At 44.9% G+C, this 27,852-nt stretch overlaps 2 protein-coding genes and 1 long non-coding RNA gene across 11 annotated transcripts in view; 1 reads left to right on the top strand and 2 right to left on the bottom strand.

The window, feature by feature from the left end:
• LOC147373573 (TRPM8 channel-associated factor 2) overlaps window positions 1-24,491 on the bottom strand; it is a 34,608-nt gene extending 10,117 nt beyond the window's left edge. The window contains exons 1-2 of one of the 5 annotated variants that reach the window (XM_086398294.1): window positions 24,397-24,491; window positions 3,031-3,664 (exon numbers count right to left, since the gene is read on the bottom strand). In XM_086398294.1, coding sequence (XP_086254420.1) covers window positions 3,031-3,653 — 623 coding nt within the window. In that variant the 5' untranslated portion in view covers window positions 3,654-3,664; window positions 24,397-24,491. Of the gene's footprint in view, window positions 1-3,030; window positions 3,665-6,863; window positions 7,068-24,396 lie in introns of those variants that run through there. The other 4 variants (XM_086398292.1, XM_086398293.1, XM_086398290.1 and 1 more) reach the window with 4 other exon arrangements.
• LOC147373574 (uncharacterized) lies at window positions 9,766-15,877 on the top strand. The gene is made up of 3 exons (XR_015163104.1): window positions 9,766-9,883; window positions 11,081-11,219; window positions 14,814-15,877. It is a non-coding gene; the product is annotated as an uncharacterized LOC147373574 (long non-coding RNA).
• Window positions 24,492-24,710: 219 nt separating the features above from the next.
• The window catches only part of TCAF1 (TRPM8 channel associated factor 1), a 51,314-nt gene continuing 48,172 nt past the window's right edge, over window positions 24,711-27,852 (bottom strand). For all 5 annotated transcript variants that reach the window (XM_086398285.1, XM_086398288.1, XM_086398286.1 and 2 more), the window contains one exon: window positions 24,711-27,465. In XM_086398285.1, coding sequence (XP_086254411.1) covers window positions 27,456-27,465 — 10 coding nt within the window. In that variant the 3' untranslated portion in view covers window positions 24,711-27,455. The remainder of the gene's footprint in view (window positions 27,466-27,852) is intronic.

Genomic DNA, 27,852 nt, shown 5'->3' with positions numbered 1-27,852 from the left:
CCTCTATTCTTCAGAGTAACATTTCTGTAAAGAAGGCAGTATAGAACATCAAATCCCATTCTCCACATGCTAGCTCTGATCTAGGAATGTGTTACAAGTAAACTCTTCATACTACACTTGAAGATTTATACACTCTTTTTAAAGGGCTTCCCAGGTGGTGCTAGTGGTAAAGAACCCACCTGCCAATGCAGGAGACATAGGAGACAGGGGTTCAATCCTTGGGTCGAGATCCTGCCATGCCTGCAGGAGGGCACGGTGACCCGCTCCAGTATTCTTGCCTGAAGAATCCCATGGACAGAGGAGCCTGGTGGGCTACAGCCCACAGGATCACAAAGAGCCAGACACGACTGATGTGACTTAGCGTGCACTCTTTTTAAAAAGTGTCACTTAAATATGATGACTGCATTTACTACTTGTTACTGAGAAAAAGAAAGCTGACTGCCGAAGGATTACTGCTTTTGAACTGTGGTGTTGGAGAAGACTCTTGAAAGTCCCTTGGACTGCAAGGAGATCCAATCAGTCCATCCTAAAGGAAATCAGTCCTGAATATTCATTGGAAGGATTGATGCTGAAGCTGAAACTCCAATCCTTTGGCCACCTGATGTGAAGAACTGACTCATTGGAAAAGACCCTGATGCTGGGAAAGATTGAGGGCAGGAGGAGAAGGGGATGACAGAGGATGAGATGGTTGGATGGTATCACCGACTTGATGGACATGAGTTTGAGTGGACTCCGGGAGTTGGTGATGGGCAGGGAAGCCTGGCATGCTGCAGTCCATGGGGTTGCAAAGATTTGGACACAACTGAGTGACTGAACTGAACACACAGAGGGGGCTGACTCACGTGCCATAGTTTGCCAAACTCTGATGTAGAATCTAGATCAAACTTCTAATTTACAAGAAATATAGGGAACAAAGGACTTTATTCAACTTCACGATAGGGATTCAGTCAGCAAAACACAGACTTTTTTCAAGGAAACACATTCTATACTATGGGGAAACTGTTCAGGACAAAGTACCTAGTTTCCTTAAGAAAAAAACAGCAAGAGATAAAAAGATTGGAAAGAAAACTCAGTATTATATGAGACATAGAAGTCATATCAAGCTATCAAAATATTTGGGTTTTAATAAAAGATCAAAAAACTGTGAAAAAATAAGACCATTATGGAAATGGATAATGACATTAAGAAATTATTACTTCTTTTAGATGTGATACCTTCTGGTTATGTTTTCAAAACATAAACAAAACAAAAGGTACTTCAGATTCCGTGGCAGAGATGAAAAATGTAGGCGTAGATGAAGAAAAACAAGAAAACAGGTTTAGTTTGCTGGATAGGAGTCCTTGGGAACTATTAAGAGGAATTAGTTGGTGAGATTTACCTGTTTGTCCCTCAGACTTAAAGAGAAGTTGGAATGAATCAGATCCACCCTGGTTCTCTGAATAACTCATCACCTCCCAACCTTTTCAGAGGGAACCAAGTCTAAGTGTGCCAGGCCTTGGGGCTGGGGACACTGCTAACTACTTTCTAAATGTGTGTCTGCCCTTCCTTGACTGGTCTGATCTCCAGTCAAGATCAAACAAGTCATTCCTAAACAAGGCAACCCTGAATATTTATTGGAAGGACTGATGCTGAGCTTCAATACTTTGGCCACCTGATGCAAAGAGTCAACTCATTGGAAAAGACCCTGATGCTGGGAAACATTGACGGCAAAAGGAGAAGGGGATGGCAGAAAATGAGATGGTTAGATAGCATCATCGACTCAATAGACGTGAATTTGAGCAAACTCCAGGAGATAGTGGAGGACAGAGGAGCCATGTGTGCTGCGGTCCATGGGGTTGCAGAGTCAGACACAACTTGGCAACTGAACAACATGCCCTTCCTCACAGCAGAATCTTGATTTCTTCAGAGGTGCCAAATATTCAGCTCTTCAGGCCCTCTGGCAGCTAGAGTTGGCCAGGTGAGCTAATTTTGGCCACTGAAACATTACAGAAGTCTGATAGTCAGGGCTCCCAGAAAACATATTACTATCTGCATTAAAAGAGACATATGCAGCACGTATATTCATTATAGCTTATTCTTGCTGGGGTGTAATTATATTGCCAAAAATAGTAGTAGCAATCTTGAAATCATAAGGATAAATGTGAAGCATCATCATAGGGAGGGGTGTGGGTCATGGAAGTGGTAAAGGGGAAGAGAGACAAAGATAGAGGGAGATTGGGAGGGAGAGAGAAAGAGAGAGCAAGAGAGGGAATGAATGAATATGCATGAATGAACCTGGGTTATCATAAAGCAGGGAGTTAATGCCACAGCCCTGATTATCTGCCTGGACTTTGTTACAGAAGAGAAATAAACTACAAGATCAGTCCACTACAGCATGGCTTCTGTTACCCGTGGCCACGTACAGTGAGTCACTGATTTAACGAGCTACACAAAACCACAAATATCCAAAACTCTGACCTCCTCTAATCTTTCCTTTCCTAGTCCTGTACAGCTCCCTAAGTGGCAACAACCGTCCTTAAAAGTATTTGATCATGGAAATCTCGATTCCTGTCCTCTCTCCTCACTCCAGTTCAGTTCACCAGCCAAGCCTGGAGGCAGAAAGGAGCCAAGGTACTTGTCTCCCTCAAGCTGTGTCTCTGGCTGTCACTGTGTCTTCTCTTGGGCTCCAGTTCCCATCAGACATCCCTCCATCAGGACTCCCAGCTCTCCTGCTGAACAGGCCTAGCATAGCTCCAGCCTTTACCACTAAGCCACCTGGGAAGCCCCCACCCTGCCTAACCCAGGCATCAGACAGACTGATGAATAAGACAAGCACTTCTAACAGATCGATTGTTGCTCTGGCCACAGCCAGCAGGAAAAGTGAGAACTCAGCCCTTCCTGGGCCTTAGTGCATTATAGTTGTCTTTACCTTTCTTTCTGGTGGTTCTGAAAAGCAGTAGAACACCATGTGTATTAAAGCGGAAGCTCACTGATGAGGATCAGATTTATTGTGGACACGCATCAGACTCCCGGGAGGGAAACACCACTTACCTGACCTGGAGAGGGATCTTGGGCACCTTCTTGGAGACCTTGAAGCGGCCTTTGACCCCGTAGGTGTCAGTGAAGTACACTCCGGCCACACTGGTCACCTGGTTCCCTGGGAACTTGGACAGCACCTGGTCACTACCGTGCTGACTGGCCCAGTGCCAGGCCTGGCCCCCGATGAGCAAGCCCCCACCACGTTTCACAAACTGGATCAGTTCCGCAGTCATGGTGTCATTGTAGGCACTGATGCAGTAAACCCCCAGGGGTTCTGCTGGTTCTGGGTGAACCTGTGCCTCCACCCCGGAGCCCTCCAGGATGTGTGCTAGTGATGCCAGGGATGGGTGCACACCAACAGGCGCCCCAGGAGAGGGAGAGAGCCAGCGCACTGCATTGAGAAGAAACCGGGCCAGGCCGGCATCCAGCAGATAGCCCTCGTGGGACACCACCACCAGGCGGCCTCGGCCATAGAAGGAGGCCGCAATGAGGACCTGGCCTTTATCGTTCACCATCACTGGGAAGGCAGCCTCTCCAGTAAGAAGGAGTTCACTGGGAACAGGGCCTTCGGGTAGCTCCCAGCTCGTCACTCCATCCATGAGGGCCTCAAAGGCAGCCGCAGGAGTTGTCGCCATGGTTCAGTGAGCTGCAGGAGGAGAAAGCAAAGACTCAGCTTGGTCAGAACAAAGGAAGAAATGTGTGGGGCAAAAATAAAAAAAAAGAAAGAAAGAAAACTAAATGCATTCAGGGACTGCCTTGGTATTCCAGTGGTTAAGAATCTGCTTGCAATCCAAGGAACACAGGTTTGATCCCTGGTCCGGGAACTAAGATCCCACATGCAGCAGGGCCATAAGCCACCCTTGAGCTCCAACAGTGAGCTGGTAGAGAGGATCCCACAAGCCACAGCTAAGACTTTATGCAGCCATAAATAAATACATAAATAATGCATTCAGATGAAAACCACTTGTTAGGTACCCCAAGTGGTGGAAGGCCCGGGGGTTCAGCAAGAAACACAACAGACAAGGTCCCTGCCTTCACGAATCTAATATTTGAGAAGGGGAAGGACAATAATTAGGTAGACAAGCAGATAAAATGCAGCCATTAATAACTGTTAGATGAAAATAAAAGTTATGTGATATCCAGCAACCAGAAAATTACTTTAGATGGGGTTACAGTAAAGGCCCACATGAGAGAGTGACATTGAAGCTAAGACCTGAGATTTAAGTTGAGACCTGAAATGCTGCAAGCGAGCACTTTTTGTTTAACTTTTTATTTTACATTGTATTGTGGTATAGTCGATTAACAGTGTCATGATAAGTTTCAGGTAAACAGTGATGGAGAAAGTGAAAGAAAGTGAAGGTGAAGTCGTGCCCGACTCTTTGTGACCCTAGGGACTGTGGCCTGCCAGGCTCCTCAGTCCGTGGAATTTTCCAGGCAAGAGTACTGGAGTGGGTTGCCATTTCCTTCTCCAGGGGATCTTCCCAACCCAGGGATTGAACCCGAGTCTCTCTCATTGCAGGCAGACACTTTACCGTCATTGCAGGCAGACGCTTTACCGTCTGAGCCACCAGGGAAGCCAAAGAGTGATGGTAATGTAACTCAAGCAGACACATACATGTATCCATTCTCTCCCAAACTCCCCACCCCTCCAGGCTGCCACATAACATTGAGCAGAGTTCTCTGTGTCATACAGTAGTTGTTTATCCATTTTAAATATGCAGTGTGGATATATCCATTAAAAACTTTCAAACTATCCCTTCCCCGCAGCCTTCTCTCTGGGAGCTTTTTAACAGAGAGAAGCCCCATGGGGGCTGGAGGAGCAGAACCTGAGTGGTGTGAGGGTGGGGCTGGATTCCACAGGAGCAAGAAGATCAAAGTAAGAGTTAAGCTGAGATGACTCAGGACATTATTTCTCTGGACAAAAAGGTCAGTTGACCTTTCAGAAACAAAATTCGTTCTGGTAGCTCTGACTAAATGATTGGGAAACACCTCCCAGTTTCTTAGGTCTGCCCTCACTAGGGAGTTCCCTACCTCTACTTTGGGGAACATTCTGAGGTTCCCCAGGACTTTGAAAATTTGGTGCGCCTAAAACTGAGTTCATTTTTCCCTTCAGAGCAGCTCCTCTTGGATAAACTATTTATACACCAGTCTTCCCATTTGTATAAAGAGAATAGTACATCCTTTGGAGGATTGTTTTGGAAGATAAAGAGAATGCAGATAAAAACATCCAGTGTCAGGTATGCAAGGAGAACAGAAATCACGAGTGTCTGTCCCTCTGCTGTGCTTTCTGGCCTCTCCAAGTGACAAGAGCCAGGTAGCAGGTGCGCTGTGTGCCCCAGACCTCATCCAGCAAAGCCCTGGAGGACTCTCCTGGGCACTGGGAGACCTTCTCACCTGGGCAAGGGTCCAGGGGCAGCCCTGAAGTGGCGGTGAGCTGATATGGGGGAAGCTTCCCCTGGGGTAGAGCCATCCTAGGTGCATTCTGGAGCCCCCATCCTAGGTGCATTCTGGAGCCCCTCATGGGTTACCCCAGGAATTGGGCTTGAGCTGCCCACAGCGATAAACAGCTTAGTGAGAGGTCCTTCCTTACTGGACCAGGGTCCTTCCCGGTTTCCTCCTCTCCACGTCCTCACTGTGCAGTTCTGGGCTCACTTCCCAAGTAAACTACCTGTGCTCAGGTCCTTCTATAAGGCTTGGCTTTGGGGAACCATCGAAACTGACACACACCAAACCCTTCCCTTCCAAGGAATCGCCTCCCTCCTGTTTCCATACACTGTCAGCCTTGCCCTTGTTTTTCCCACTTATCAAATACCACTCCCTTCAACTTACATTCTTATCCAGAGGAGAGCAAGCTGGTTTCTGTCCCTAAGATGCATTCTGTAGTCTCATCTATAATCTTCCTCAAGCATCTTGTCCTCATTAGTTTCATCCACTCCCCCAGGTAAAGCTGAGTGCCTCCCCCTGGATTTTAAGCCTGCAGAGTCTGGGCTTTCCACAGTTTTCTAAACTTTTTTTCCTTTCACTTTCACTACCAATTCTCTAGAAGGCTTGGCTCCTTAAGCATGCCCAGTATTCCTCATAAAACTCCAGCTCCTTTTCTTTCTTTAACTATCCTTCCCACCTGAGGGGCTTCCCTGGTGGCTCAGATTGTAAAGAGCCTGCCTGCAATCTGGGAGACCTGGGTTGGAGCCCTGATCCAGGGATCCCCTGGAGAAGGGAATGGCAACTCACTCCAGTATTCTTGCCTGGGAAGTCCCATGGACAGAGAAGCCTGGTGGGCTACAGTCCATGGGGTTGCAAAACGTCGGACACGACTGAGTGACCAAACAACAACAACAACCCATCTATTGCCTTATTCTGAATATTGCCCGCAGGAAAGTGAATTCACAAAAAAGTACCAGTCCCAGCTGGAGTATGAAAGCCAGAGGGTGAATGGTTTCAGTATGTGGGTTTGGATGGAAAAGCGCAGCGAGAGATCAGGAAGTCTGAGGTCAAGCCTCTGAAAAGACAAGTGAGCTCTTTCATGAATCTGAGCCTCCCTAGCTTTACAGGAAAAGCACCAAAAACAAAACAAAACAAACAAACAAACAAACCCCAAAAACCACAGGAAATGAGAAAAAAGACATTCTCAGAACTCTGACTGCAACTGTTACTACGTTCGCATGCATGCACACGCACCCACAAACACACCCCCATACAACCACACATCTTCTGTCAAATTCTTGACCCAGAAATGCAAAGAGGCGAAAGGAAAGCGTTTCGAGACAAACGAAAATAGGGAAAGGAAGGGCGAGAGGAAACCAGAACGTGAACCTAAGGAGACCAGAGACACCGCGACTGCCCACCGCCTGGAATGATCTCCGGCCTGCATCTGGCACCTGGGGGCGCACCGGTCTCCCCAGGTCCTCGGCCCCCGCCCGAAGCCACCTACCCTCCAACTGACGCGCTTGACCCGCGAACTCACGCTTCGGCGGGGCGGGGTGCGGGGAGCGGACCAGGGCGCAGGTACAGATGCGGAGGCGCTTCCTGTGCGCAAAGACTTGTAGGCCGGGGGAGCGGGGCGGGCCGGGGAGGGGGCGGGTCCCGGGGGGCGCGTCCCTCCCGGAGCCTCCGCCCCGCGGCCCCGCCCCGCCCGCCGCACCCGGGGAGGTGCCCTGGGGGATGGGCAGCCCTGATCATGGACACCCCTGGGGGTCAGAACTCCTGCTTCCCCAGACCCTACGAGGGATCCTGTTGTGTGCGAGGGAGCTGGGCAAAGTTGCTGTCACGTTTGATGAGGAAAGCACACGCCGAGTCTCCAATAAGAGACTCGGGGCGGACAAGCCAACAACACCGTGACCCTCGACCCGGGTCGGCTTTGGCCCCGCGTGGATCGGGGCCCCTTCCCCTCCAGTCCCGGATGCGGCGCCCGAGAACCGAGGCTTCCGCGTCGTCCCCACCGGGTTGCTCCTGCGTTGAGGGCCTGTCCCCTGGTGGTCAGTCTCCCGCCGTGCACCGTGTGCCGGGAGGGATTCGCGGGGATCCATGGAGTTCCATCAGAACCGTCTGGGACTGTAGACAGGAATGTTGCCCAGGGATGTGCTTGCTGGCAAGGAAACGTGCCTGTTAACAACATCAGACACGTCCACTCCAGCTGAAGTGATAGAGGGGCTGCGGCTTGAGTTTCTACCCAAGAGGAGTGGGAAGGTCTAAATCAAGGTTAAAGAAGCCCAGATTTGCTGGGAATCTGATTTTGCGCAAAACTGCAAAATTGGGCTGCGCTTCCAATTCTGTTTCCAGTTTTCCGAAACCAGAACAGTAATATAGTCGATACACTATATTTACTTTCAAGGATTTTTTGTTGTTTGTTTTGTCCGGAGAAGGCAATGGCACCCCACTCCAGTACTCTTGCCTGGAAAATCCCATGGACAGAGGAGCCTGGTAGGCTGCAGTCCATGGGGTCGCTAAGAGTCGGACACGACTGAGCGACTTCACTTTCACTTTTCGCTTTCATGCATTGGAGAAGGAAATGGCAACCCACTCCAGTGTTCTTGCCTGGAGAATCCCAGGGACGGGGGAGCCTAGTGGGCTTCCGTCTATGGGGTCGCACAGAGTCGGACACGACTGAAGCGACTTAGCAGCAGCAGTAGCAGTTAGTTTTATCTTGTTTGTAGAAGGAGAGAGTGACGGTAGGGGTGGGGCAAAGGGTGTAGTTGAGGGTGATTGTAAAGATGTGGACTTGAGATCCCTATTTTATAACCTGTCTCTCCTTCTGGGCTAACACTGGTTATACATGGAAATCATTGCTCTGTTTATGGAGTTACTGGATGTGTCTGTTTTTCTTAAAGGATCGTGACTGTCTGTTTACAAAATTACTTAAAAGCATCCATTAATGTCACATCCTCATTGAATTTTCACATGTACTCGACACTTCACTCATATTCCCTTCTGTCTCAGATCTCGAATCTTTGTAAAACAGGTGGTACATCCTCCAGTATCTTCCTATCCAGTTCCATTTTTTCTATTTTCATTTTTTAAGTTTATTTCTAACTTCTTCTTTGATAAAGATACACTTGGTAAACTCCATTTCTTAAAAAAAATTTTTGTTGTTGTTGTTTTCTTTTAGGGTATATAGCCTATTAACAGACAATGTTGTGATAGCTTAAGGTGCACAGGAAAGGGACTTGGCCATACGTATGCATGTATCCGTTCTCCCCCAAACTCCCCTCCCATCCAGGCTGCCACATAACACTGAGCAGAGTTCCATGTGCTATACAGTAGGTCCTTGTTTGTTATCCATTTTAAATATAGCAGTGTGTACGTGTCCATCCCAAACTCCCTAACTATCCCCCCACCATCCTTCCCCCATCCTTCCCCTCCCCTGCAACCATAAGTTTGTTCTCTAAGTCTGTGAGTCTCTTTCTGCCTTATAAGCAAGTTCATTTGTATCTTTCTTTTTAGATTCAACATATAAGAGATGTCATCAGTTCAGTTCAGTTCAGTCGCTCAGTCGTGTCTGACTCTTTGCGACCTCATAAATCGCAGCACGCCAGACCTCCTTGTCTATCACCAACTCCTGGAGTTCACTCAGACTCATGTCCATCGAGTCAGTGATGCCATCCAGCCATTTCATCCTCTGTCATCCCCTTCTCCTCTTGCCCCCAATCCCTCCCAGCATCAGAGTCTTTTCCAATGAGTCAACTCTTCGCATGAGGTGGCCAGAGTACTGGAGTTTCAGCTTCAGCATCATTCCTTCCAAAGAAATCCGAGGGCTGATCTCCTTTAGAATGGACTGGTTGGATCTCCTTGCAGTCCAAGGGATTCTCAAGAGTCTTCTCCAACACCACAGTTCAAAAGCATCAATTCTTCAGCACTCAGCTTTCTTCACAGTCCAACTGTCACATCCATACATGACCACTGGAAAAAACATAGCCTTGACTAGATGGACCTTTGTTGGCAAAGTAATGTCTCTGCTCTTCAATATGCTATCTAGGTTGGTCATAACTTTCCTTCCAAGGAGTAAGCATCTTTTAATTTCATGGTTGCAGAGATGTCATAAGATCTTGCTCCTTCTCTGTCTTACTTCACTCATGACACTCTCTAGGTCCATTCATGTTGTCACAAGTGGCATTATTTCATTCTTTTTAATGGTTGAGTAATATTCCATGGTGTATGTGTACCACATCTCTTAAACTCCATTTCTTGCCTCTCTGTATAGAACATGTCATTTCTTCACTGCAGGTCACCCTCTCCTTTGCCAAAAATGAGGTTCAAACTTCGAAATCCAGCTTCTGATTCTACCATTTCGTTTCTTCCCCAAGGTCACTGGTGGACGCCTTTCCAAATCTCATCTCCACCCTGCCTCCTGGTCTTCAGTACACATTGGGTAAGTAAGTGCTGACTGAGTTCATTTTCACTCTTTGCTCTTTAACATCGAGGGAGGAAACAGACAGAACAGGCTCTGTCTTGAAAGCAAGACTCCATCTTGGGCTGGACTGTGGACTTTGAGCTGTATGCCCAGTATCTATGGAAACGACGTACCAGCTGGAAAACCAGACCCCCCAGATGGAAGAGCCCCAGGGCTCGTACCTATACTCTCTGTTGCCTGAAAGAATACCCTAATTATCTGTGTAACCAAATAGAATCATAAATTCTATTATGCTTATGGGGTATGACCACAAGCCTATTGATAAGTGTCCACTGTTAACTACCTAGGCTTAAGGCATATGAATCACGGGTTAACTTTGATTATATCTTTCTTTTCCTTTGTTCAGACTAGTTTCAGGGAATTTCAGGAGGTGGGTTTGGACACATACACTTAGGATATATAAGGTTTTCAGAAAAACTGGTTGGGGTCCTTGGCTAAGAGGAGACTCTGCCTTGGGCCTGCCAGTGTAATAAACTGCACTCCACTATCTGCATTTTCCTTCTGAGTGAGTTTGTTCCCCAGAATGCGTGGCTACAACATTTGGTGCATTGGCCAGGAAACTCCTCACTTTGGGGAGACAAATCCCATTTGGGACTACTCCAAGGCCTTGCGACTCGAATCATCTAGAGTGGGGAATGTGCTTCACCCTTCTGGAAGGATTTTGCTTCTCAATGCCTGGACCTTTCGTGTTAGCAGGTAGTGGACGGCAGCAGGGGAACTGAGCGCTCAGGTGAGGAGGAACCCACCCATCAGGGTGGAAGAAGGGGCCTGACCACCACCCTGGGAGGGACTAGAAGGGGCATGGACCCACAGGAGCCTGGAATAGGCAGGTGGCAGCGATTGCTTGGTACACAGGTTGACGAGTGTGTTAGAGCTTAGGAAGGAAATTTGTGAATGTCATTTAGGGGGTGGTGTCCACGCTGTCTTGGGGAGAATTATTACCAAGCAATCGCCAGGGAGTTGTTAGAAGAAACTTGGTCTTTGTGTGCTTGTATTCTGCCCTCCCTGAGGAGGTGTCCCATTTGCTGTGAAATTCTTGACCCCCTCGGAATTATCAGGCTAGAAGGAGGGGAATACATCAGTGAGTACCAATTGGCTTTTCTGGAGACGGCCTGGGACGTGGGATATTTAACCCATCTGTCTTTTCGTCCACAGCTGATCAAGCCTACCAAGCCAGAACGGACTTTAAAAGTTAAGGGAGAAACAGTCTTGGACCACGTGGTGTTCTGATTTGGCCATGCCAACCGACAGGTGAAGACATGCCGATCCCCCTTCTCCCTCTGGGATCTGGCAGGTAAGGCTCTTCTCACCCCATTTAGGAAGGAAATGGAATGGCAATATAAGTGTTTCATTGAGTGGGAATATCAGAAGTACATAGAGTACTGAGAACTTCATAGACAGAATGAAAAGGAAAACTAGAAGACAGTCCAAGAAGGTAAGCAAGATGGGGGGAAATGAATCTAAGGCAACTGTATTGGAGTACATGATTAAAAGTTTAAAGAAGGGATTTAGAGGAGACTATAGGGTGAAGATGATGCCTAACTGCCTCCACATACACTGTGAGGTCGAATGGCCCCCTGTGGGAGTAGGATGGCCACCAGAGGACACCATGGACTTAAAAATAGTGGAAACAGTCTATACAGTAGTCACAGGAGAGTCAGGACACCCAGATCAATATCCATATATTGACTTGCGGCTAGGGTTAACTCAAGACCCTCCTCTGGGACAAGGTTCTATATCCAGAAGGGAAAGGGAAAAATATTAATGGCACAAAAATTGACTGATGATAAAAAAGAAATTCTACAGGATTTGGACGGGGATGACCTGCCCCCTCCCCCATACTGAATGATGACACGCCCGCCTCCCAGTGAGTGCACCACCAGGACCAGAGGCCGCCTTAATGCCTGATCCACAGCCAGGTGAAGTTCCTGCAGCAGACGCTGCTCCTCCGCCAGCTCTCCCGGAGATCGTAGAGCCACAGTTTCAGCAGGCTCTGATCCCAGAGATGGAGACTTCTGGTAATTGCCCCCAGGATTCCACCCCAGCCAGATCTCCTAGATTGTATCCACCTCTCCCAGTGAGTACTGATGAGAAGGGGGAAGAAAACACAGCAATTAGAGGCTGCGCTCCACCAAGGAACAGGGGGAAAGAATCCCACTACAGATGCCCCTCAGAGGCTACAACAGCCTCCATTTCAGGTCGCATGGGGCACTACCATCAGCCCTCTGTAGCCTAGTATTACCAGCCATTTTCCTTTGCGGATATATTAAACTGGCAGAGACACGCTCCACCGTACTCGGGGGAGCCACAAGCCATGATTAGGCTAATGGAGACTATTTTCCGAGCCCACCGCTCTACATGGGATGACATAATTCAACTACTAGTCTCCCTTTTTTTACTGAGGAAAGATACAAGCTCCTAACAGAGGCCAGAAAATGGTTAAGAGAAATGGCACCTGAGGGTACTGCAAACCCGCAGCGGTGGGCAGAACGAGCCACCCGCGATGAGAAGCCCAGCTGGGACTGTAACACAGAGGAAGGGAGGGGCCACCTGGAGAGATATCAGGCAGCCATTTTACAAGACGTCAAGAGGGGGGCCCAAAAACCTATGAATATGGTAAAACCCTCTGAAGTTATTGAAAGGGAAAGCGAATCACCCTCTGAGTTCTACAAAAGACCGTCCGAGACCTATAGACTTTATAGATCCAGAGGCTGCTGGGTCTCAGATGGTGATAAATGCAGCCTTTGTGTTTCTAGCCTACCCCAAAAATGTCAGATGGGGGGACACCAAGGGACTCATGAATTTTTATACATCCCTGAATGCCCAGTGCCTTTGTTGGGAAGAGACTTGCCATCTAAATTGGGGCCACAAGTGACCTTTCCCCCCACGAAAGACCCACTCTTCAAGTGGGCTCAACCACCTATTTACTCTTCCTCTTGGGAACCCCTCAAGATGAATGGAGGTTGCACAATCTCCTGGAAGGGAAACTGGACAAGCTGAGCAGTTGAGAGAGAGAGTTAACTCAACAATTCCCCGAGGTCTGGGTGGAAGACAACCCCCCTAGGCTTGCAAAACAAGTCCCACTGGTAATAGAACTCAATCCCGGTACAATGATGTCCGAACCCGCCTTGGGCCTGCCAGACCTTGCTAAGCCGTTTACTCTTCACATGACTGAAAAGGACAAGGTGGCTATGGGAGTGTTGTCCCAGACTATGGGGACACGGGATAGACCTGTGGCTTATCTCTCAAAACCACTGGACAGTGTTGCCACTGGGTGGCCGGGATACTTACGGACAGTTGCTATGGTTGCCTTACTGGTCCAGGAGGCAACCAAGCTGACTTCAGACCAAGATTTGATCGTAAAAGTCCCACACGAGGTCAACACTCTCCTGTGAGGGGACCCCCATAAATGGCTGTTGACATCCCGGATTACTCAATACCAGGGACTGTTATGTGAGAAGCCCCACGTTACTATTGAGCCTTGTCAGGCCCTGAATCCAGCCACTCTCCTTCCTGTGGGAGAAGGTGGGCCCTCACATGATTGCAAGGAAATCCTAGAAGTTTATGCCAGCGGAACTGACTTGAGAGACCAGCCAAGCCCGGACCCAGAGTGGGTCCTGTACACAAAGGCACCAGCCTGGCGAAACAAGGACGACGACTGTCGGGATACGCAGTAGTCACGGAAGAAGCCATCGTTGAAGCCAGCTCTCTGCCATCACGAACTGTGTGTCTAATCTGGGCCCTCCAGCTCTCAAAAGGCAAGAAGACAAACATTTACACAGACTCCAGGTACGCTTTTGCTACTTTACATGTACACGGGGCTTTATATAAAGAGCGAGGTCTTCTGACAGCCAACAGAAAGTGTATTAAAAACAAAGAAGAAATCTCGACTCTATTAGATGCTGTATGGGAACCTGAAAAGGTTGCAGTGATGCATTGTTGGGGTCACCAAAAGGAAGACACCCCACAAACGGGGGGAAACCGACTAGCAGATAAAGCCGTAAAACACGTGGCTGAGAAATCTGGGCCTGCTGGTGGGGGATCTATCAGAACCTTTGTACTCTCAAAAATGCCTGAGTTAACTTTAACTCTCCCACAGTATACCCTGGCCCAAGACCAGCTGGCTGAAGCAGAAAGGGCCACCAAAAATGAAAAAGGGCAATGCTGCCCCGGGACATGAACAAAAACCTCCAGGAATACAGATAAAAGGCACTCTAAGTGGACTTTAAACCCTGCTGACACTCATGGTATGTACCTTCTCAGGATGGGTGGAGGCCTTCCCCACCCCAAATGAAAAAGCAAATGAAGTGGCTCACTGTCTGCTTTGAGAAATAATCCCCGGATTGTGTTCCCAACCAGTATAGGATCAGACAACGGCCCTGTCTTTGTACCCGACTTAATTCAACAGGTATGTAAAGCTCTAAATATCAAGTGGAAATTACATACGGCATATAGGCCCCAGAGTTCTGGGATGGTGGAACGAACCAACCAGACACTTAAAAGAGACACTCTCCAAGTGGATCTTAGAGACTGACTGCTCCTGGGTGGACTTGCTTCCAAAGGCTCTGCCCAGACTCAAGATGACCCCACGGTCGCATGGGTCGCATGGCTATTCTCCGTATGAAACTGTGTATGGGAGGCCCCCTCCCATTGTAAAACAAATTTGCCTCAGGTAAGGGGAGATGAGATTTCACAGCAGATGGAACAACTGGGTAAGGTAATAAATCAGGTAACTAAGTTTATACAAGAAAGGGTGCTATTCCCCCTTGGGGAACAGATTCACGAATTTGTGCCCGGGGATCAGGTATGATGAAGAACTGGAAACACTTCTCCTTGGCCCCACATTGGAAGGGTCCATATACTGTTGTTCTAACCAGCCTTACTGCAGTTGAAGTTGTAGGTGTCACTCCCTGGGTCCACCACATGAGGGTGAAGAGAGCATACCACGTAGACCCAGAGGACGCTGAGTGGACTACACAACAGGACCCCACTGATCCCCGTGAAACCAAGATCATCTTAAAGAAGAAAAAGAGATGAAGCTCTACAATTAACTGCTGCTCCAAGGACTTGCTGTTATCATCTTGAGACTAACCATAGTTTCAGCACAAAGAGGGACCTGTGGTATAATTAAAGTTGAATGTTGTGTATATATTCCTGATTTATCTGGCTATATATCAGCCACCCTAGATGACGTGAAAGGTCAGGTAAAAGTTATGTCTGATGATAATCTTCCTTTTTGGACTTCAGTCCTATCTTGGGTGAAGGGTGATTGGTGGAAAACTATATTTACCATTATTATAGTTGCCTTGATAGTTCTGCTTTCTGGACCCTTTATTTTACAATGTATTATGAACTTTGTAACTCAAAGGTTGATGTCGTTCTCCCAAATTGGCGGTCGGAGAGTCAGGGTGCAATATATCCCTATGAATGATGCTCATACTATGAGTTAAGAGCATCAAGAGGTGGGGAATGAAGGAGGAAACAGAACAGGCTCCATCTTGAAAGGAGGACTCCATCTTGGGCTGGACTGTGGACTTTGAGCTATATGCCCAGTATCTATGGAAACGACATACCAACTGGAAAACCAGACCCCCCAGATGGAAGAGCCCCAGGGCTTGTACCTAGACTCTCTGTTGCCTAAAAGAATACCCTAATTATCTGTGTAACTTAAGAGAATCATAAATTCTATTATGCTTATTGGGGTATGACCACAGGCCTATTGATAAGTGTCCACTGTTAACTACCTAGGCTTAAGGCATAAGAATCACGGGTTAACTTTGATTATATCTTTCTTTTCCTTTGTTCAGACTAGTTTCACGGAATTTGGGGAGGTGGGTTTGGGCACGTACACTTAGGGTATATAAGGTTTTCAGAAAAACTGGTCGGGGTCCTTGGCTAAGAGGAGACTCTGCCTTGGGCCTGCCGGTGTAATAAACTGCACTCCACTTTCTGCATCGTCCTTCTGAGTGAGTTTGTTTCCCAGAATGAGTGGTTACAACAACATAATGCTGTATTATTTGTCTCTTTCCCTTTGGATCTCTACCAAAATATACTTTCAGCATTTTAAAGCAGTTTTTTTTTTTTTTTTTAAATTCTTTGAGAGTAGGGGAAGCAGGAATGAAGTGCTGGTACATATTTTAGTATGTTGTGAAACACTTCTCATTTTGGGTGGGATTGTGTTTCCCCAAAATTCCATGTTGAAGTCTCAATTCTCTGTACCTCAGAATGTAACCATATTTGGAGGGAAGGTCTTTAAAGAGGTGACTGAATTAAAATGAGGCCATTGAGGTGGATCCCTAATCCAGTATGACAGGCGTCCCCGTGAGAAGAGGATGAGACATTGGGAATGCTCTCACAGGGAGGACAAACCGTGTGAGCTCATGGCGAGAAAGTGAGGGCCTTAAGCTGTAGAGAGAGTCCTCAGGGAAACCGAACCCTGCCAGGACCTTGATCTTGGACTTCTACTCTCCAGAACCACGAGAAGTAAATTCCTGTTCTTTAAGCAAAAGGCAACTCAGAATTACCTAATCAGTAAGTTCTGTCAGTAAGTTAGTGGTTCAATTAGTCTACATCATACAATGTGTTGACTAAAAAAAGATGCACACGGTGAGAGTTTTCACTTAAGTGTTTATTTGGAGCAGTATGAGCACTGCAGCCTGGGACGCAGCACCTCAGATAGCTCTGAGAAACTGTTCCAAAGAGGTAGAGGGGAAGGACAGAATGTATGTGATTCTGGTAAAGGGCAAGCAAGTACATGCAGTCCAGCACATATTTTTTGTAGAAAGCTTTGGTGGTCTCGTGAAGCTTCTGCTAGTCACGAGAAACAAGCATCATCACAAAGGATTTTAGTGCTTTTCTAGAGATGAGGAGATACAAGAATTGGGCTCATAAAATCGGCTCCTGAAAATATCTCACTATCTGAAGACTTGTCCTGCCAGTTTTCCAGGAGCACAGAATGCCTTATTTCTGCTCGCCACCCTGAACTCCTTCAGGGGGTGTTGAAAATCAGCAGCTGTAGCAGCACATGATTTAATCCTTGAAGAGGTGGATGGCAAGAGCTGATGGCAAGTGTCAATCTGTAACTGACAAGTGGAACCCTTTCCTACTGTTAAAAGAAATAGAGTAAATCTGCAAGTACTTGTATGCAAATGTTGAAAAGCTTAATGTTTAAAATGTTTTGGTTATGGGACTTGCCCGGCAATCCAGTGGTTCAGACTCCACTTTCCAATGTAGGGGGTGGGAGTTCCATCCCTGGATGGGGAACTAAGACCTCTCATGACTCACAGTGTAAAAACCCAAAACATATGACAGAAGTAACAGATTCAATAAAAGACTTTAAAAATGGTCCTCATAAAAGAATCTTAAAAAATAAAATGTGTTGGTTAGTGTGTGTAGTATTATCTTGTTAATGTTATTAGAAAAAGCTTTTATATAGATACGCAGCTGTTGCTGCTGCAGGGGGTGTGTGTTAGTGTGTGAAGAACTTGATAACCATGATTATCTCTAGGATATTTGGGAATGGAGAATACTTTTTATCTACTGTAGTTCTTTTTTAAATATAGTTTTTATTTTTCTTTCGGTTTTATTGATATATAACTGATGTACAGTGCTATGTAAGTTTAGCGTGTGCAACATATGATTTGATTTATATATGTCATGAAATGATTATCACAATAAATTTAGTGAACATCCGTTATCTCATATAGATGGAAAATTAAAGAAATAGAATTTTTTTTTTCCTGTATGATGAGAACAGTTAGGATTTACTCTCTGAACAACCTTCGTACATAAGGTATAGCATGTTTATTATCTTTATCATATTGTACGTTATATCTTATTTGTGTTATAACTGGGAGTTTGTGCCTTGTGACTGCCTTCATCCAATTTGCCCTCTTCCCATACCTGGCCTCTGGTAACCATGAACCTGATCTCTTTCTCTATGACTTTGTTTGTTTTTGAAGTTGTAAATGATCCACAACATCATGGTAGTTTGTATATAACATAGTGATTTAAGGAAAGTTACAGTATTTGGTACCTGCCACCTGACTTCCCAGGCGGTGCTAGCAGTTAAGAGCCCGCCTGCTAATGCGGGAGATGAAAGAGGCGTGGGTTTGATCCCTAGTTTAGGAAGATCATCTGGAGGAGGGCATGGCAATCCACTCCAGTACTCTTGCGGGGAGAATTCCATGGACAGAGGAGCTGGGTGGGATACAGTCCACAGGGTTGCAAAGAGTTGGACACGACTGAAGCCACTTATCACGCACACACGCCTACATTTAAAATAATCACCTTGATAAATCTAGTTGTCATCTGTTACTGTAGAAAGATATTACATAATTATTGACCATATTCCTCATGCTGTACATTTCATACCTGTGACTCATTTATTTTGTAACTAAAAGTTTGTATCTCTCAATCTCCCTCACCTATTCCCCCACATACCCCCTCTCCCCTCTGGCAACCACCTGTTTGTTCTCTGTATCTATGACTCTTTTTTGGTTTAGTTACGTTTATTTGTTTTGCTTTTTCAGTTCCTCATATAAGTGAAATCATACAATATTTGTCTTTCTTGTCTAATTTATTTTAGTTAGTTTAATACCCTCTAGGTCCATCCATGTTGTTGAAAGTGACAAGACTTCATTCTATTTTATGGCTGAATAAGGGAATGGCAACCCACTCCAATATTCTTGCCTGGAGAATTTTCATGGACAGAAGAGCCTTTCGGGCTACAGTCCAGGGGTCACAAAGACTTGGGCACTACTGAGTGAACTGACTGAGTTGCAAAACTTCCTCCTACCAAAGTGCAATCTCCTTTTTGTAGAAAATGACTCCTTTTTTCTTATCTTAGTTCGGTCATCACTTCCTTAGAAAAAGACTTTCCTAATCTCCAGACTATACTAAATCCTACTTCTGATATGCCTACACTAAATACGTGTGCTTCTTAGATCTTATCCAGGCTGTGATTTTACATTCATTTGTATAATCATTTGATTAACAGTCTTTCTCATAGGCTTGTATGCTGAGTGTAAAGTCTGTCTTTTTTTGCCCACTATTGAGTCTGTTTCATTTCTGGTATGTAGTATCTTAATGAATACATAAGTGTATGTTGAGTAAACATGTATATAGTGAATGTTCAAGAAATGTCTGATGAATTAGTGAGTAAATAAGTCTTTTGTCGCTAGTAGAGACCTATTTGGTAGAGAACCAAATGCAATCAGGTTTCAGAAAGAAAGAACATGCAGAAGCCTATACAAGGAAGATGATCAGATAAGACAGATGGGAATTTCTGAATATTTCAGAGTGGAAACCAGATGTAAAGCGGGGTTAGTTGAGCTCTTGATCTCATACCAGGAAACAACTGAGCTTTGGGAAGCAAAGTGGGAATTGGACACTGAGGGTGGTCAGGCAAGTTTCATGTCAGTGCTGAGTTCAAGGTCTCTTTTGTGAGTTTGTTCTCTTAAGTTTTAACTAGTTTCTACTTACAGCAGCCTCAGTCTTTATGGTGAAGTAATATTTATTAATATTTTTGGCCATATTGTTCTTAAGGACGAATGAGAAGATTAAAGGGTTTCAAACAAAGCTGGTTTTCCAGGGTCAGACAGCAGAAGAAGCAGGCCCACCATCTACCATTTGGGAGCAAGGCTGCTTGAAGAATGGAAATGAAGTGACACGGGAAGAACATAAGGGTCCATTTAAAAAACTGGGAAATGAAAGATCGTGACCAGCGTGGGTCCAACTAAGTCATGTGAAGGTGAGGACCCTCAGGCCCTTCCTCCCACCCAGGAGAACACAGAAACTGGTCCATGAAAGTCAGCATATTCTCACTGGGCACATATTCTGTGGTACACTCTAGGAGATGGAGAGGATGCTGTGGTCAGTAAATCTAGGGAGGGGAGAAGACAGGAAACTACGGTATCAGATGGATTTATCTAGGTGCTGAATTGGCTGCAAATTAAGTGCAAGGGAACAGAAAGGAAGAAGCAATTATTTCTAATCAGGGTATCAGAAAAGAACTTCCAGAGGTAACACTAAAACTTAGCTTTGGAAAAATGTGCATTACAATGTGAAGCTGTCATAATCCACAGCATGAAGGTATGAGTGTGGAAAGCTTAGTTTGAAAAAGAGAAAATGTTCATGGTGAGGGAAGCTTGTTAACAAGACATATCCAAAGTGGTAGCTCTACAGAGCTGGGCCAGGTTTTAAGCGATTTTGGCTGGTATGATAATGGGTTTGGATTGTACTTTCCAGTTTCTAGGAAAAGGTTTTTAAGAAATGTCATGTAGGAAACACTGAGGTTTCCTCCTCAACATCTATCTCCTACTTCACCTCACTTGTCCTTTCTAACCCAATTCCAAATTTATTCAGATAATCCACCTCTTCCCTATGAGATTCAGGGGGATATGAAGCTAGTTCCAGTTCCAAGGTTAGATATGAATTAACTCAAGCCAAGCATGCTAGTACATACCCTTTGCACTGCAGCGACTGGCTGTTTGTGGGTTATAAGTAATATAATACTTCATTGCCTAGCATATACAGTAATTGTACACATTGTCTAGCATATACAGTAACTGTACACAAATCAGTATTGTCATTGTTACTAGTGGCACGTCAGTCCATTTCTGTCAAAGAGAGGAAAAAAATCTTCGCAGTAATTCCAGTTTCCCGCATGTGCTTTCCAACTACGGGCTAGCATTAATAATGCTAGTCACTGGCCTCCTGCTTCGATTATTTTTGGTTATGAGTTAAATTTAACATGGTCCCATGTATTCTTTCCCTGAAGGGCCTCAAGGATTTGGGAAGGATTAGGCACACTCTAATTTAGGAAGAAAGATGGATGAATCCACCTATGTGCATTTACTGGTATGAGTCACTGGGGAGGTTAATTAAGTCAATGAAATGATCCAGAACAGGTGTCCATGGCTGTTTTAAGAACAAGTGCTTTGATGGCGGTGAAAATGCACGGCTCAGCTCTCCAACTGCAGGGAGCGGGTATGCAGTTGACAGACGGCCCCAGCTGATGTGTTCTAGAATCCTCGGCGCCAAGGCCACACTGCCCAGGAGCTTCTGCTGGCCAGTGATTAATTATGGTGGGGATACTAAGGAGAGGGGTTTCCCAGGTAGCTCAGGGGTAAAAGATCTGCCTGATACAACTTAGCAACTGAGTGTGCACACTAAGGAGACATGGGGCGTTATTTGGCAGGTGACTTTTGCTCAAGGACTCTCCAGAGGCCTTGACAAAACTTTCTGAGACCTGCACTGCAATGTAAGTCCTTCCTTCTTTCACTCTCTCCTTCACTGAGGTTACAAGGACATCACAGTCTGATGGCCCTTCCAGTCTCCTCTGGCTCCCTTTCTATTTTCTCTCACAAGTGTTTCCATGAATAAACCTTAATAAACCTCCTGTATACCTGACCTTATCTGGCTTCTGCCTCTTGGAGGACCCAGGCTAATAGAAGTGGTTGTATCTCCTAACATTAAAATGCTCGTTTATTTATTAAAATTGTGTTGTATTCTGAGTAAAGGGCAAAGTCATCAGCTTGAGAGTATTTAAGAAAGACTCATCCACTACATTTTTCTTTCTGTAGTAAATGTATGATAACTTCTATTCAAATTATGGGGCTTCCCTGGTGGCTCAAAGGTAAAGAATCTGCCTGCTATGCAGGAGACTCACGTTCGATCCCTGGATTGAGAAAATCTCCTGGAGGAGGAAATGGCTACCCATTCCAGTAGTCTTGCTTGGAAAATCCCATGGACAGAGGAGCCTGGTGGGTTATAGTCCATAGGACCCTATGGCTACAATCCATAGGGTTGCTCAGACTGAGCAACTTGAGTATGCACACATTCAAATTACAGCATGGTCTATTTCCAAGGGCAAGTTTCTTCCTGCATATTTATTGTAGGAGACCGGCCTACTAAAAGGCATGAGAAAAGAATTAAACAATCTTGCTGAGAGGACATGGCTCAGTATGCAACTCCTGAAGGAATCCAAGAAGGAACAAAAAACATCTTGAAAGCAGGACGTGGGCCTGGGGATGGAAAGCCATCAACAGACGGTTCCTAGCTGTGGCGGCTGGGAGGCACATAGAGATTTACTGGGTCTTTGTCCTTGAGGCAGAAAAACAGGGATATGAAAATGTTAAATGTTAACTGCACGGGCTTATCATTGAAGGCCACCTGTCCTGCTATGCTCACGTAAACACATACAAGCAAGTCTCAGAAAGCATAATAAAGCAGACTTGAGATCAGTTTGGGCGTCTTCACCCCGTCGTGGCGTTGGTCCCCTGATCCCTGCTGTAACTTTCTTGAGTGTTTCTCATTTTTTTGCCACACCGCACTTTTGTCTAGCTGTACTCAACAATTTATTTAAAGCAATGAAGCTAAAGTTTGCTGGCCATCTTGACAGGTGGCCAGCCTGAACTCAGAGCTATAAAGGTTTTCATATTCTCTTTGGTCTATTTGTGAAATTCATATGGGCTTATATTGGCTCCTGTTTAAATCACAGAGACTTCACAGATAGTAGGAGTGGGCATAGGTACAGGCTGCTATATTGTCGATGAGGAGGGGAGGATCTTCTATTTCTCTGGGTCCTCTTCTTAATTTGAATGTTTTTATACTGCCACCTTGATCATTTTGCCTTTCTTTCCACACTGTCAGCACTGTCTCAGTTCTCAAATTATTCTAAATGCTTTGGCAATCTGTGAAAGTGTATTTCATGTCCAAATTTAGGCAGTTCATACAAAGAAATGTTTAATGCCTTCATGCACATATTTCTTAAATAATTATATATGAGTTCCTATATAGTGCAGATGAATGGAGTTAACTTTCTGATGGCCTCCAGGTATACATACTTGTATTAACACAATCCTTAGCTCCTGACACTGTCATCACTGGTCAATGCATACCTTATTTGTATTTTACTTATTTATTTCTGATATAATGAGACCTATGAAGCCAACCACCTAACGTGACACTTGAACATTGGAAATAACTTATACTGCCCAAGATTTCCTTTCAAAGAAATGCTTCTCTTCATAGCATTGAAATCACAAGAATCCAAATAAGTGACGTTTCTATAACTCTCTGGAATTAGAAGTGGAATTGTGTTTGTGTAGCTAGATGTCTGAGAAGTTTAGGATCACCCCACCCCTTCTCGACAGCACTTGGAAGACTGACTCCAATCATGTGCATCAGTGAAAGAAATCTGTTTCAAAATGGAAGCCAAACAGGGGTCCAAAATCTTTGGAGGAGTAAAGAACACAGGCATGAACGAGTCCTGAAAGTGTTACTTTTGTCAGCAAGGTGGTGCTACTGGTAAAGAACCCATCTGCCAAGGCAGGAGATGCAAGTTCAATCCCTGGGTCTAGGAGATTTCCTGAAGGAGGCCATGGCAACCCACTCCAGTATTCTTTCCTGGAGAATCCCGTGGACAGAGGAGCCTGGTGGACTACAGTCCACAGGGTCGCAGAGTCGGACACGACTGAAGGGATAGCACGCACTCAGGGCAGTATTTGATTACTTACTGGCCTGTTAAGTATGTACATTAGGGAGGCTGTGACCTTGAGTGAGGACATTGGTTTAGCGAGTAGGTAAATCAGAGAGTGATATTATGAAGAGGAAATATGAATAAGAAGGATTTCCAATACATGCAGCTGCTGAAGACTGGCAGTAAGGTCAGTACTCATTAGAGTGCTCCAGTTGGCCTTGAAAGGTAGATGGTAGAAGAAAGTTAACGATGAAGAAGGAAGAGCCACCAAGAGACTAGGCATGGCAGTAGACATGAAACTTGGGAGCCCAAAGGTGTCCACTGGATGGTTGACTGTTTCTCTCAACTGCAGGGATCCAGTAGTCACGTATGGATGTAAGAGTTGGACCATAAAGAAAGCTGAATGCCAAAGAATTGATGCTCTTGAACTGTGGTGTTGGAGAAGACTCTTGAGAGTCCCTTGAACAGCAAGGAGATCCAACCAGTCCATCCTAAAGGAAATCAGTCCTGAATATTCATTGGAAGGACTAATGCTGATGCTAAAAGCTCCAATACTTTGGCCACCTGATGCGAAGAGCTGACTCATTTGAAAAGATCCTGATGCTGGGAGAGATTGAGGGCAGGAAGGGGATGAAAGAGGATGAGATGATTGGATGGCATCACCAACTCAACGGAACTGAGTTTGAGTAAGCTCCAGGAGTTGGTGATGGACAGGGAAGCCTGGCATGCTGCAGTCCATGGGGTTGCAAAGAGTCAGACATGACTGAGCGACTGAACTGAACAGAGAAAAAACAGCTGAAAATCAATTGTAATGTTGAGGCAACAAGGCAAAGAACATGCCAAGGAGACTGACAGATGAATAGAAATCCTCTGATATCATCTGGTCTCATATACAACTAAAACTTATCAAAACCATCAAACGATAGTTCAGGAAAGCTTACATCAGGGTCTTGAAATGCTCCTAGATTAAGAGACAAACATCATGTACCTTCTTGAGAAAGAACACATGTTGGCGATTTTCATGAGCACCCTGTTGAACATTCATTCACTTAACAGGTACTTAATCAGCAGACACACGGTGAGTCAGGGACAGGCTTTGTTTTCTGTAGAACACCTGTAGAAGCAAGGCAAGAGGAAGTGTGTCTGAATAATTGGAGGTTACTTAGTGTGGTTAGAACTAGAGAGTGATGGGCAGACGTGATGAGCTTGGACACCTTGGATGGATCCAGTTACTTGAGGGCCTTATAAGCCATTTTAAGGGTTTTGATTGGATTGTATCTTAGTCAATATGTAGCCATGGAAGGATTTTTATTTGAGTTTATTAAAAATTTATCAGAGTAATACATGCACAAGGTAAAAAATTAAATAGTACAGAAGGACTTAAAATGAAAAACACAGTTTCCCACTCCACCCTTTTAATACTAGTCCCATACCCTAGAGGTGATGCATTTAACAATTTCTATTTTTAGATATTCTGTTAACTAACTTCCTAACATTAAATAATATGTTTGAACAATAATTTCTTGACTTATTAACTTTAGACCATCTTTAATAATTCCCCATTACAAAAGATAAGGATTTAACTTATGCTATTCCCACCTTTCATCTGCCTATCCTTTCCCAATTTTTTGATAGATGCACTTTTAATGCTTCTATTGGTTTAATTTATAATTTTGAACAGTAACTAATCCTTTAGTCCTTGTCCCATTAACTGTAGACTTTTCACCCCCATTTTGAATGGACAAGTAATTCTACACTTCTCTCCACCACTCTTCCCTCAATGAATTCTCAACCTCTTTCTGCTTTCTTTTTCCCTTTATAAGATAGGTTACTTTCAGTTTCATTTCTGGATAAAAGATTAGGCCTCTCATGTTTTGTTTACAGGCTGATCAGAGCACTGAATACCAATAAATAGTATCTACATTATTTTGGCTTTGTAAATACTGTTTACTGAGAGTTGGTGGCTCAGCAGTAAAGAATCTGCCTGCCACTGCAGGAGACCTGGGTTTGATCCCAGGATTGGGAAGATCCCCTGGAGAAGGAAATGGAAACCCACCCCAATATTCTTGCCTGGGAAATCCCATGGACAGAGGGGCCTGGCGGGCTACAGTCCACGGGGTCACAAAGAGTTGTACTCAACTTACCGACTAAACAACAGCAAAGTAGAAGCTAGGATATTTTCTTCCAAACATATCCAATGTCATGATTCCTATGTCACTTGAAATGAAATATACCTACCGCCAATGACAAATCCAGTCTCTTCTTACATTTCATGAGTAATTTTTGTTATCATTATCTCATAATTGGACTTGAATTTAACATGTTTTTGTTTTGTTTTCCTTTGTGTTTATTAAAGAATGCATCTCCTCCATTTCTTAAACATTCCACCTTCTCAAGGATAATGTCTATGGCACAGAATCAGAGAGTCTGAGACCATGCACTCTCATCTGAAATGGGTCTCTTGGCTAATGGTCACTCTAGAGTGAGTCTTCCCGTTGGCTAATGGTCACTCTAGAGTGAGTCTTCCTGTTGGCTAATGGTCACTCTAGAGTGAGTCTTCCTGTTGAATAATGGTCACTCTGGAGTGAGACATCCTGGGTGAGATTCACTGTCTTCTGGTTTCCATTTCTTCCTCTTTCCTGATTTTCATCTTCATTTTGCTGCAGATCTTCCTTAGCAGGTGAGAGAGAACTTCCTTTCCAAGTGCAAAGAAGGTAGATGTTCTGAAAACTTGCATGTCAGAAAATTTCCTTCATTTGGCTTGCTATGGAATTTTGGGTACAGAGATCTTCTGTATGTGAAGACGTTCCTCTATTGGCCTATATCATTGTGTTGCTGGTGAAAAATCTCCCAATCTATTTCTCATCCCTTTTTCGTTGAGCTAATCATGATGACCTAACTTTATCTTTTCTCTTGGTACTTCCAATATCTTTGCTCCATCCTTAACATTCCAAAATTTCACATGTGTCTAGATGTAGGTTGTATGGGAGTCTTCTCAATTTGGAGACTTAGTTATTTCTGTTCAATTGTTTTTATCTTCACAACATTTTCTATGTTCTCTCTTCTAGACACTCCTAACAGTTAGATACTGATTGTCTATGTCTTTTTTCCCCCCTCTCTTTATATTTCCTATTTCCTTTTGCTCCACATCTGGGAAGATTCCCTCAATTTTATCTTAGAGTCTGTCTACTAAATATTTTTGGCAGCCTTATTTCAGTTTAAGGGTTTCTTCTTCTTTTCAAGGTTTTCCCTTTGTAGCATCCTGTTTTTAACCTTACAGATGCACCTCACATCTCTCCAAAGATACAGATATTTTAAATCATTTTTCCCAAGTTAACTCTGTTTCCCCCAGAATTTGTTATATTTTTCAAATCTCTTGAATCCATGCTGCTTTCCTGGTCCCTTCCCCAACCACTCCCCCTAAGGCTCAATGTCTGGGAATTCCTAGCCGACTATTTTCACTGAAGAATCAATATGACAGTTTTTTATAGAGTTGCTTGGGCTCCCTCTGCAGTTGTGTGGTCTGTCTGCTTCTGCAGGATGTCTTTCTGTGACTGAAAGCACTTGGTTACTTGAGTAGGGATCTTGGCTGTCAGCAGAGAATTAGCTAATAGGCTAGGGGCTCATTTATTTCCATAAAAGAGAAATTTACTTTGGAGCACCAACTCCTACCTCTCCTCAAGCAGTTTCTTCGATTCCTTTACACAAACAACACCAACAGAACAACCACAATAACAACAGACTTGAAACCAATGGTGGGTTGCCTGTGTTCTGTGCACACAGGTTGGGGTAGAATGGGAGGGGAGTCAATTTCACAACTGACATAATTCTTTAGTAAATAGACTTTTCAGGCACCCAAGTCCCTTTGGGGTTATGTGTCCAGACCAGCTTATATTCTGCCTGCAAGGGGCTGCACTCTTTCATTATGCTGCCTTCCACTTTCTCTCTTCCAGGAATGTGCTGAGATCTTCTTCACTTACAACCAAATTCCTTCAGTTTTCTTTGCTGAGATGAGTCAATTCTCTTTTATGTTTCTTGACTTCAGTTTCAGTGGGGCCTGGGGAGGGAGGGAAGTAAACTTACATGTTCAGTTCATCATCTTAAATTCAAAGTCCCGCCGGAAGCTTTTAGACAGGGCAGTGACATGGATAACTTGCCATTTGTAAAAAGGTCCCCGGGGCTATACTGCTGAGAATGGATTAAAGAGGGTAAGAATCAATATAAAAATAATTCTAAATGACTGAGGATCTAATTTTCTTTCTGAGAACACAGCAGGTCTGGGACACTTGGGAGTCAAGATGCTTTACCCCACAATAGCCAGTCACTGAAAATCCAATAAGCTAGTAGAGCACTTTCATGGTGCCCTAGGGAGGACTGAAACCTGACGATCCCAGAACCCAGATGACTGGGCTGATATTAAAAGGATCGTCCCAGCACTGTCCAC

The sequence above is a fragment of the Bos grunniens genome, chromosome 4 (genome assembly GCF_055505025.1).
Source record: "Bos grunniens cultivar Pamir isolate PY7600 chromosome 4, Bosgru_T2T1.0, whole genome shotgun sequence".
Lineage (NCBI taxonomy): Eukaryota > Metazoa > Chordata > Mammalia > Artiodactyla > Bovidae > Bos > Bos grunniens.
The sequence above is the reverse complement of the archived record's forward strand: the minus strand, read 5'-3'. Positions and strand labels throughout refer to the sequence as shown.